At 41.7% G+C, this 12,637-nt stretch overlaps 1 protein-coding gene across 4 annotated transcripts in view; it reads right to left on the bottom strand.

Annotated features, from left to right (window-relative positions):
• TAFA4 (TAFA chemokine like family member 4) overlaps window positions 1–6,738 on the bottom strand; it is a 126,333-nt gene extending 119,595 nt beyond the window's left edge. For 3 of the 4 annotated variants that reach the window (XR_014295451.1, XR_014295452.1, XM_082637790.1), the window contains exon 1: window positions 1,074–1,189. Coding sequence is in view for 2 of the 4 variants with exons in the window: in XM_082637790.1 (XP_082493916.1) it covers window positions 1,074–1,188 (115 nt within the window). In the remaining 2 variants the exon portion in view is untranslated. Of the gene's footprint in view, window positions 1–1,073; window positions 1,190–6,618 lie in introns of those variants that run through there. The other variant, XM_082637789.1, reaches the window with a different exon arrangement.
• Window positions 6,739–12,637: the final 5,899 nt, after the last annotated feature.

Raw genomic sequence — 12,637 nt, 5'->3', positions numbered from 1 at the left:
AGGAGTTTCCAAGTCTGTGTCACTTTAAATGCAGATGTAACAAGGAAAGGGGACGCGGAGCACACACGAACATACACACACAGGTACTTTACTGATTATTTTCATCTTTCTTTAGAAATAAGTAACTACAGCCATGGGTCTCACTAGAAATTAACAGAATGATGCTCTAAAACTTCAGACACATTCTATTTTAGGTCCTGAGTAAAAGTTACCACTGCTTTTTTTTTCTTTTCTTCCTTTCTTCTTTTCAATCATTCACCATCTTTTCTTAAAGGGGTCTTAAAATTATCTGAAAGCTCCCTTCACTATAGCCCTGGAAGTGTTCATTTAAGTTTATTAATGAAGATGTTCTGCCTTCAAAGGAAGCTGGAGTATATAATCACAAAGTGCTGCTGGTTTTCCAGGATTCTTTGAGAAAAATCACTGAAAAAATGGAAGTGTACTCAGGAAACGAGAAGGTAAAAAAGGAAAAACCTGGAGAACATTTTAGATGGATGTCCGGAACAACACTCTTTAAGCATCAAACCATTAAACTGCTTTACCCTGTTGTATTTCATGCTTCCTCTGGTTAGTTGCACACCATCAAAAGCTTTTGTCAATTACCTGTGTCTAAAATGTGGGCTTAGGGGGCTTTCCTGGTGGCACAGTGGTTACGAATCCACCTGCCAATGCAGGGGACACGAGATCGAGTCCTGGTCGGGAAAGATCCCACATGCCACAGAGCAACTAAGCCCGTATGCCACAACTAATGAGCCTGTGCTCTAGAGACTGTGAGCAACAACTACTGAGCCCACGTGCCACAACTACTGAAGTCCACGCACCTAGAGCCCGTGCTCCACAACAAGAGAAGCCACCACAATGAGAAGCCCGCACACTGCAATGAAGGGTAGTTCCCTGCTCACCGCAACTAGAGAAAGCCCACACGCAGCAACGAAGATCCAACACGGCCAAAAATAAATAAATTAAATTTAATTTAAAAATTTAAAAAATAATAAAATAAAATGTGGGCTTTGCTGTTTGAAAGGGTTTTATTAATTGATCTCAGTGGCACGTAACGAGCTTAAAGGGCTTACCTGCGTGTCCCCGGAGGTGCTGGCTGGAGGCGGACATCAGCTTACAGCACACCATTAACACACAGGCCAGAAAGAGCCAGTGAGACAGCAAGACTGACCTAGCACAGACTCTCATCCTGGAAAGAAAGCAGGACGCAGTTAGTGAGGGCTGAGTGACACAAGCCTTTTCAGCAAACACCATCCTGAGAAGGTGGGGAAAGCAGGGGAAGATGCTCAACTATGGACTTCTTCCCCCACAAGGAAACTGAAGGCCAATCAAACCTTATTTGCACTGTGCATTCACTCAATTTTCAATAAATACCTTTTTTTTAAACATCTTTATTGGAGTATAATTGCTTTACACTGTTGTGTTAGTTTCTGCTGTATAACAAAGTGAATTAGCTATATGCATACGTATATCCCCGTATCCCCTCCCTCTTGCGTCTCCCTCTCACCCTCCCTATCCCACCCCTCTAGGTGGTCACAAAGCACTGAGCTGATCTCCCTGTGTAAAAGTTTTCCAAGTTAGCTACATGCCTTGGTGAGAAGTCTATTTATGAATCCCTAGAGAGTAGCCTGAGTGGCCCTGATAGAACATGGGGGTTATATACTATTTTATAGCATGAAATTTAAAAAGCGACACACTTAGAGCTGGATTCAAATAGAAGATATGTGGTTTCCTCATCTGAAAGAAACCACAGAAATTTTCACACCTGGCTCGAGAGATTTCCCCTGGTTTCTCTGACTGTTTATTAATGCCCTCTGCCTAGAAGACTGGCTGAATAGTTTATTAATCCAATCTCAAAGTTTGATGGGAATATGAACAAGTACAGGTGAATATAGGAACAACTTCATATGGATATCAACAGATAAATGGATAAAGAAGATGTGAGATAGATATGATAAAATGTTATTCAGCAATGAGAAAAAAGGCAATCCTGCCATATACGACATTTTAGATGGACCTTGAGGGCATTACTGCTAAGTGAAATAAGTCAGATAAAGACAAATACTGTATGATCTCACTTACATGTGGAATCTAAAAAAGACAAACTCACAGAAACAGGTTAAGTAGCATGGTGGTTACCAAGGGTTGAGGGTGAGGGAAATGGGTAGATATTAGTCAAAGGTCAAATATTTCAGTTACATGATTAACAAGTTTGGGGATCTAATGTATAGCATGGTGATTATAGTTAATAATACTATATCATATACTTGAATGTTGCTAAGAAAAATGTTCTCACCACCAAAAAAATAAAAACAAAGGTAACTATGTGATAGTAGGAAGGTGGTAGCTGATACTATGCTGAGAATCATTTTGCAATTGACAAACATTAAATCAACACATTGTACACCTTAAACATACACAGTGTTATGTGTCAATTACATCTCAATAAACCTGGGAAAATAAACTTCACCTCATATGAATGGACAATACCCAGACAGTTGCTCAAAGACAATTCAGTTCACAGATATGCTTGTGTGGTCTATTCTAAAACAACCCCTCCCCCCAAAAAAGAGTAAGTAAAAAGAAAATAGCCAGTGTGCATTCCACCCCCTCTCCCTAACGTTCTGCCCTTTATGATATTATAGGGAAATTAGATAGCACTTGATTAACTTTTCTGTTTGCTTTTTTTTTTTAATTAACTTTTTCAAGCAAGAGTCAGAGCTCTTGGCGTTTGAAACTCTAGTGATACTAGGCTCTGCCTGGCACATGTCTCATGGTATTTAGGATAAAAGATCCACCATAGAGGATCAAAGGAACCCCCTTTTCATATACACAAGATGTATAAACACTCATGGGCAGACACTAAAGACATGGCCCATGGGGATGGATCCCTGTTTGGGTAACACTACAGGCAAAGCTTCTGAGGAAATCCTGGAAGAAAAGGTCTAGCCACCCCATGGTTGTGAGCCGCACAGTGCCTCAACCAGAACCGTGAGTCCATGCTCAAGGGAAGGCACAGCCTTGGGGACCTGGTGCCCACATCACACTGTGGGAAGTAGGTTGTGGCCTCTCACAAGTTAGTCAAATAGATCTTGTTGAAAGATCTCGTACTGCTCCCTGATTTGAGGCTCAATCTGCCTTTGAAGCAACCACAGTAAGACAAGATTCTAAGATTATCTTTGAAGAGCACGGTGTTAAAAGGGACTCAAAGCTTGACATCTTTTTACCCCTTGCCTTGGAAACCCTGAACGTTTTAAACTGACATGGAAACAGAGGGTCTCTTTGCTTTGAAGGGCCTACACATGCCTTAATTTTACAAAGCATGTCTTCTGTCTCCCCCACCTCGGCACACACACATGGTAAGTAGAAACCCTAGGATCAGTTTGAAAGGTGGCAAAGAATATACACGTAAGCCTATGTGAGCTTGAGGTGCCATTGTTTAATTATATTTTCACTTCAGGAAATTGAGTATTAATTTACTACTAACAGGGAAAGCATGTAGGTCCAGAATTCCGTATTTGCTGAATTTTTGAATGAGGTGCTCTATCTCACCAATAATGTTTTAAAATTTCAGCTGTTAACCCCAATATCAGTTATTGATCTAATTGTTACAAAGGCTTATCCCTCTTACTCAAGGATCAAAAATTCAAATATCTCCAAATAAATGTGTAGGCTGCCTGGGTCAAAAGCACTGGTGAACAACAGGCAGTGTAGAGACCTGTCTAGGAGCAGCTGCTCCAAGCAATGCCAGGAACGACTTTTAAGAAAAGCCGTTTTCTGATACCCAGTCTACACACTTTATATGTTGGCAAGTAATTCCATTTTCTTTGTTTTTTTTGTTTTTTTGTTTTGTTGTTTTGCGGTACGTGGGCCTCTCACTGTTGTGGCCTCTCCCGTTGCGGATCACAGGCTCCGGACGCGCAGGCTCAGCGGCCATGGCTCACGGGCCCAGCCGCTCCGCGGCATGTGGGATCCTCCCAGACCGGGGCACCAACCTGCGTCCCCTGCATCGGCAGGCGGACTCTCAACCACTGCGCCACCAGGGAAGCCCCATTTGCTTTGTTTTAAAAACACAGTGCACAGCTTCCCTGGTGGAGCAGTCGTTAAGAATCTGCCTGCCAATGCAGGGGACACGGGTTCGAGCCCTGGTCCGGGAAGATCCCACATGCCGTGGAGCAACTAAGCCCGTGCGCCACAACTACTGAGCCTGTGCTCTAGAGCCCACGAGCCACCACTACTGAAGCCCGCGTGCCTAGAGCCTGCGCTCCGCCACAAGAGAAGCCACCACAATGAGAAGCCCGTGCACCGCAACGAAGAGTAGCCCCTGCTCACCGCAACTAGAGAAAGCCCACACGCAGCAATGAAGACCCAACACAGCCAAAAATAAAAATAAATAGATTAAAAAAAAAAAAACCCACAGTGCAGACTGAACAAAACACATTTGCAAGCTGGATCAGGTACCCCGGTTTCCAGTTTGTAGCAATTAATGGCCCAAAAAGCAAAATTTCAAAGAGTCAGATGAATGGAGTACTAGTTTTCTATTGCTGTATAACCAACCTGCCAAGTTTAACAGTTTAAAACAACGGGTGTCCTACTGGCTTCTTAACTTTTCTATCCTCCACTTTTTCCTGCTTGGTGGGTTGGCTCCCCTCCCTCTAAGCACAGTGCCCCGCCGAATTTAGAGTCTCTAAATTCAGACTAGGTCTTTCAGGTGAGCTATAAGCCCTCCCACCTAAAGTAAAAGTGAAATTCAGTTTCCATGTGTTTATCAGTCACTGCATCACCTAAACTTGTCTGAATGGAGTTTACCAAATCTGGAGAGTATGTCTGAGATGACCTGAGTCTCAAAAGTTGGTTACCCTGGGAAGCCAACTGTGAGATGGAAATTGATGAGCAGGGGGTTATTTAAAGGATGCTCTAGGGAGAATCACCTGTGGAAGGGAAGGGGCGAGAAGAAGGCAGGACAGGAGGAGGAAACAGCCTCAGATAACCCTAGGGCCAGTTCCAAAGCTGAGACGCCCCTTCTCTGCGGTACCAAGTTGGAGTGAGGGGCCAGGCCTTTATACTTGGACATAAGGGAAAATCTTAAATCTTCAGCAAGGAGGCTCTTTGTTTTGTTTTGTTTGTTTGTTTGTTTTTGGCCACACCACGTGGCATGTGGGATCTTATTTCCCTGACCAGGGATCGAACCTGCGCCCCCTGCACTGGAAGCATGGAGTCTTAGCCACTGGATCGTTGGGCGAGTCCCCCAGCAAGAAGGAGGCTTTTTGAACTGAGGACAATTCAAAGAAGCTGTAGGCCATCTTCTGTAATACTTCCAACAGTTGAGGGAATAAATCCTTCATTCCTGAAGGGGGTTCTGGGCAGTGCATCACAGTCCACTACTGTCCATCTTCAGACAGAAGATTCCAGGGCATAGGCATAATTTACTTGGTGGGGCTGTGAGAATCAGCCTCAAGAGAAGACTCATCCTCTGAGGTAGAAAAGCCTGTGCCATGCTCATTAAAATGTCATGGGAAGAGGTTTCAAATATAAACTCTAGGCCAGCTTGGGCCTGTTTTGCCCTCAGAACCATTCTTTCCCCTTCCCCTGGGTAACACCTATACACTGCATTTCCCAGCCTCCTGAATCACCTGGCTCCTGGCTGGGCTTAACCAATAGGAGACCCTGGCTGGAGCCTGGGGGGTGGAAGGGAAAGGGCAGGGTATTTCTCCCCACCTTCTCTGTCTTGGTAGGATCTATGGAGTGGCCATTTCTCCTCCACAGTGTCAATTTCCAAGAGAAGGGCCCACTATGGATCCAGCTCCGCTGAAGGTCCCTTCCCTTAAGCACTGGCCAGCAGCATTGCTGCCTTCCTATGTCCCACCAGGCTCAGGATGGCAGAAGCTTCCTGCTGTAGCCGATCTCTGCGCTGCCTCTGTATCTTCTGCTTAACGTCTCTGACTCTCCCATCACATGTGTAAGCAGTTCCCTGAATTCACTTCCCTCTGTTCCACATTATCAGGATGGTTTCTGTTTTCCTGGTTGGATCCCAACAGCAAACCCCAAATCCAAAGTCTCAAGGGCCACTGTTCCAAATCTCGGGTGATCATTCCTGATCTAACTTCTTCTTCATGGACAATTCTACGTACCGGTGCGGGGTGAATAGTTACAAGTTCCCAGTGCCTAAAGTATTTATAAGTTAAGTATTTACTTAACAATAGCTATGATTCCCCAGAGAAATGCCTACGGATAAGTGGGCAGCTATTGAGCAATGATTCTTTATTTCATTCAATAATCTAGGACCCCCTCCGCCAGTAAAAGGATTTCTCACCTACTACATCTACTGTGATACCTCAATTTCTTCTACATTGAACAATTTTGCCCAAATGTAAAACAAAATTGGTTTACCTTAAAAATATCACCATTTACCCTGCTGAATAGCTGAAACACTGCTTTACAAACTGAAATAATTTCAAAGATGAGAGTTAAAATTTTTTAAACTCCCCAAATTCCCAAAAATTCAACATAAAAAGAAGGCCTTTATAAAGGATCATCAACTCTAAGATACTCAGTTTGGCTAAATTCTTTATGCTTCATAAAGATATCATCTCTAGGTATGTGTTAAAATCATTTTACCTTGGAGACTTCATAAGATTTGGTTCCAGTCAAACACAATTATTCCAGGATGTATTTCAGAGTGACTCCAAATTCCCATTGGTAGCTAGGACTAATTCTGCAGTTCCAAAAAATTATCTTAGCTTGGAAGACCTATTTTAAAAAACAAAAAAGACAGGAAGCCATTAGCGTTTTAATGTTGAAATGATGCAGATTTCCAGTAGCAAAATTATGGGGTTTTTACAATGCCGCCTGCATTTTCAGGCAAGCGGTAGACAGCCAAACACATCCACATTTGTAAAGTGTCCTAATAGACAGAGGGGAGGGGAGGAAGCTACAGAATTCTACACTTATTAACTAGCCATACATTAGTTAACATAATACAGTTTTAAAGTAGAGGTTCCCTCCAGAGCAAAGTCATCCCCAAGTTGACAGAGGGTCTAAACCATTCATGATGCAAAATTTCTCATTAACCATGGGATGAAAATGAAATTGGAAGTAATCCAATCCCAAGAGTTCTACAACTTGCCCAAGTTCACAGAGCAGTGGGAAAGCCAGCATGAAGATCTGAGTTCGTATGTTTGTGTGATATAAACCTGATGATGTTAAACAATTTGCAAGACACACTACCATGCATAAAATAACCAACAAGGACCTACTGTATAGCACAGGGAACTATACTCAATATTCTTTAATAACCTGTAAGGGAAAAGAATCTAAAAAAGAATATATATATACAAAAATATATATACATATATAGATATGTATATATGTATAACTGAATCGCTTTGCTATACACCTGAAACTCACATGATATTGTAAATCAACTATACTTCAATTAAAAATTAAAAAAAACAATTTGCAAGGATGCTTTTTGAAAAATGTTGATGGGAGGCAGAAGGCAAAAATCTTTCCAACGTAAAACACCATACCAAAATACAGAAAAACTTGTTAATACCATAATTGACACTCAACACCATCCTTTAATGCACAGACCTAAAAGGACTTTTCTACTCAGTGAAAAAACATTTTTCAGGAAAGACTCAGATGACTCCAAACCAAAAGACATCTCAAGAAAAAGAAAAAAAAAAAAAAAACCCCACGAAACTACCCATTTTTCATGTTGCTAAATTAAATACGTCTCTCCCAGGGGGGGAGATCAGAGAGAAATAATGATGGGCAACAATAAATATTTAAGTTGCAAATATGACACAAAAATTATCCCTGCAACACAATCTAATTATTATTGAATCCTGTGGAACCCATTACAAATCCACCACCAAGCACAACTGAGATTCTTCTCTTCTTTGGATGCCCCTGAATGTAATTACAGATGTTTGTCTAGAGACCACTTTAGGTGATAGACTTGAGATCCGTCCTTTCAGGGCTACAGGAGAGACAGAGGAGGCCTTGAGTCATTAGCACAATGAGAGGGAAGTGGCTTTGAATAACTGTATAAATATAAGGTGTTTGGGAAAAAAAAAAACCACTGGAAAATAGTCATCTCCCAGATCCTCCAACTTCATTAAGTATGTTTGCCCTGATGTCCACCCAAGGGCACCATGTGACCTTCTGTTATCGGAAAGAAGCACACAGCATCATTTATCGGAACCCATCCTAATGAACTCCCCACATACTGGAAACCAAAATGACCTTTCCTAGCTAATATTTATCTTTTTCTCTTCACACAAAGGGAACCACTGGGGATTCTTTTTTCAATTCATTAAAAAACAAATGTATCCATCCATGAAAAGAAATGTGATCCAATGGTTCGCATGCCAGACAAAAACCAGGAGTTTAATTTGAGGCTGAGCAGTAACTCATTCAGTCAGATTTTCCCAGAGTGTACCCTAGGCACTTGCTTCAAAGGATGAACACTTTCTTGTCACTTCCAAACTTCAGTACGTTCAAGACCATCAGTAATTTTGTGCATTACACCAAAAGCATTTACTTCCGGTCACTCTACTTCCCTCTCCGTTGTTTCACATCAATAGCACAGTCCTTTCTATCATTTGCTTTAAAAGTCATTCATTTATCTATTACATATCGAATGGATAACTAACAAGGTCCTACTGTATAGCACAGAGAAGTATATTCAATATCCTGTGATAAGCCATAATGGAAAAGAATATAAAAAAGAATGTATATATACATATATATACATAAACATGTATATATATATATGTATAACTGAATCCCTTTGCTGTGCAGCAGAAATTAACACAACATTGTAAATCAACTATATTTCGATAAAAAATAAAATATTCAAACTAAAAAATAAAGTAATTCATTTTTAAAGAGTCTGGGTGTTTATAATGACAAAAGGCATTGCCCATATCTAGACTACAAATAAATTTTAATGTGTCTGGTCACTGTCAGAATGAAAAGAACTCAGCATTTAGATGCTAGGTTACATTTTTCATCTTTCACCTTACATGTTGGTCTTATGTGGAGACAGTCATTCTTTTACAACAAAAGAGCAGGATGCCTGTTTATGTTTCCTGGTACCAAGAAATTTTGAGTTCCCCAGACAGAGGAGACCATTCTTCAGATGTTTATTTCTGTTGTACACAAGAAAGAATTCTGCCTGCGCTTGATTTCTTTTCAAGGAAATAGCAAGGCTCTAACTCTTGATCTACCTGCCTTCACTATCAGTAGAGTGAATTCCCTAAAAGGATTATTTTGGGAGAATATAGTTATTTACTTGTTGCAAATAAGCATCCTCAGAATACCTCTTATGCGAGTTTCGCTACACCCACCTCACTCCATGCACGTCAATTTATGCAGTATGATGTTCTCCTCTTTTCATTCCAAAAATCTACAATGGTGAAATATCACCGTTCCTTTTAAAACCGTAAGACACAACGACCTTAAACCTGGACCTAATCGTGAGGAAATACCAGACTAACTCAGATTTGAGGGACATTCTGGATGGTAATTGCTCTGTATTCTTAAAAAGTTTCCAGGTTATGAAAGACAAAAAAATTTTGAGGAATGGTTAAAATTAAAGACGTGATACAGGGCAACTAAATGAAATTGTGACCCTATGTTGGATCTTAGATCAGGAAAAATATACACACATAGTCATTCTCGGAATGAACTGCATGTACACACACATATACACACACATACACACACACATATGTTTACACACATATAGCTATAAAGGACATTACTGGGACAATTAAAAAGTTCTAAATATAGCCTATAGATTAAATCACAGTGTTGTATCAATATTAAATTTCTTGATTTTGATCATTGTATTACAGTTAAGAGAGAGAATGTCCTTTAGAGAACAGACTTATGATTGCTACAGAGGAGGAAGTTAAGGAAAGGATGGACTGGGGGGTTAGAGATAGCAGATGCAAACTATTATATACAGAATGGGTAAACAACAAGGTCCTACTGTATAGCACAGGGAACTATATTCAGTATCCTATGATAAACCGTAATAGAAAAGAATATTAAAAAAAGAATGTGTATATATGTATAACTGAACCACTTAGCTGTACAAAAATTAACACAACATTGTAAATCAACTATATTTCAATAAAATAATAAAATAAAAACAAAGAAAAAAAGGAGAGGGAATGTCCTTGTTATTAAAAATACACCCTGAAATATTTAAGAATAATGGGGCAAATGTCTCCAACTTATTTTCAAATGATTCTGAGGGAAAAAAATAGACATGAAAAAGGGAACAGGAAAGGAAGGAAGGAAGGGAAGAGTGAATGAATGAATGAACACAAAACAAACAAAATGCAAGCAACTGGTGAATCAGGGTAAAGGGTTATATGGGAGTTCTTTGTACTCTTCTTTTGACTTTTCATTAAGTCAGAAATTATATCAAAATAAGACAATAGGGCTTCCCTGGTGGCGCAGTGGTTGAGAGTCCGCCTGCCGATGCAGGGGACACGGGTTCGTGCCCCGGTCCGGGAAGATCCCACATGCCGCGGAGCGGCTGGGCCCGTGAGCCATGGCCGCTGAGCCTGCGCGTCCGGAGCCTGTGGTCCGCAACGGGAGAAGCCACAACAGTGAGAGGCCCGCGTACCGCAAAAAAAAAAAAAAAAAAAAAAAAAAAAGACAATAAATATTCACTAAAAGACTTCAGTTTATCACATATACTAAAATGATTTAGAACTTATTACCAATCTTAAACAATAAGGAGAGTTGACCGTTGAAATCTTCTGGCTAATTCAATTCTCTTGACACTCACCCAAGGCCCTGGAGGAAGTTTGTTTTTCTTTAAAAAGCACTCCTGGGGGCTTCCCTGGTGGCGCAGTGGTTGAGAGTCCTCCTGCCAATGCAGGGGACACGGGTTCGTGCCCCGGTCCGGGAAGATCCCACGTGCCGCAGAGCGGCTGGGCCCGTGAGCCGTGGCCGCTGAGCCTGCGCGTCCGGAGCCTGTGCTCCGCAACGGGAGAGGCCACAGCAGTGAGGGGCCCGCGTACCGCCAAAAAAAAAAAAAAAAAAAGGCACTTCTGGGGTGGGGCTAATGGCAGACTCTGGGAGGACTCACGCCAAGGAGTACTTCCCAGAACTTCTGCTGCCAGTGTCCTTGTCCTCACGGTGAGACACAGCCGCCCCCCGCCTCTACAGGAGACCCTTCAACACTAGCAGTGGCTACAGTGATAAACAGCACACAGCGATGGACTGCTTTCAACATCTGATCTGCTAGACTTGACCTCCCCACCAGCTTTAGGAGGACAACACTGAACCCCCACCAGGTGGGAGAAGTTAACTGCATGCTGCCCACAAGCACGGAGACCCCAGACCAGCTGGAACCAGAAGGTTGATGATGCTGACGCCCACTTACCTCCCCACCAGCCAATCAGAAGAATGTCCACGAGCTGATCACGCCCTCTTTGAACCATTACTATGAAAGTCCTCACTACCCCGTCCAGGTCGGGACACACAGTTTTGAGAGCATTAGCCCACTGTGGCCCCCTTTGCCTGGCAAAGCAATAAAGTTATTCTTTTCTACTTCACCCAAAATAAATAAATAAATAAAAATAAATAGAAAGCACTTACATAGTGCCTACTATGGGCCAGGCACTTAATATAATAACTTACTTAAAAGTAGGATTTATTTCTATCCTGCTGTACAAGTGAGGGGAATGAGGCACAGAGACGACAAGGGGCTTGCCGAGGTCACTCAGCTAGCAAGTGGCTAAGCCAGGAAGCAAATTCAAGCCATCTGGCACCAAGGTACCTACAGTTTCAATTCTTGTAAAAATATTTTCAAAAAGCATTTGTCCTTTTTCATGTTTTAGTAAACAGACTGAAAATCTATCTTTCTTCAGGAATTCAAGACACTGATCATCAACCTAAAAATAAAAATTCTGTCTGTGAACCCACATGTGTAGACAAATGGACTGAATTAGCTACCAGACCCTGGCTTAGAGCCTAAGCTATTTTATATTAACCCCTAAATAATTTCGGCTTCATCTCTGAGAAGCTGGTGAACAACAGTGATTCTGATTTGCTGCAGGGTTCTGCTTTGCTGCAGATTTATTAAAGGCTTATGTCATTTTCCAAATTAAGGCCAAACATACAAGAATCCTAAAGACCTTGGGCACTTAAGCTGCCATTTTTCAAACAGACGGAAAATAACTGCACTTCAGATCAGAACTCCTCGAAGACGCTTCAGCGAAAAGATAGCAGAGCCACAGCATAACGCTAAATGACTTGTGTCGATTTCTATGAAGGAATTCAGCATGGAAACAAAACAAAATGGGTTTTTCTCAGTGCATCCACTCAGACTCATTTCCTGATAAACTCCAATTCAGAAGCATTTTTGCAACAGTATAGCAAGGCAGATTCTGGCTTAATAACAAAACAGACAGTCCTCCAGCTACCAATCAGCACTGCCCATTCCTGCCTGCCCACTCACCTAGGAGGTTTCCAAGCACTGTCTTGCATCACCTGCAGAGTGGGGAATGTTTGAATAACTATCTATTTCCAGACTCACCATCAGTTCAGCTGACCTCCCGGAGTGGGATCTACTGTGATGATCTGGTAACTGTGGTTCTCAGCCCCT

This window comes from Mesoplodon mirus (genome assembly GCF_964341445.2).
Source record: "Mesoplodon mirus genome assembly, chromosome: 12".
NCBI lineage: Eukaryota > Metazoa > Chordata > Mammalia > Artiodactyla > Ziphiidae > Mesoplodon > Mesoplodon mirus.
The sequence above is the reverse complement of the archived record's forward strand: the minus strand, read 5'-3'. Positions and strand labels throughout refer to the sequence as shown.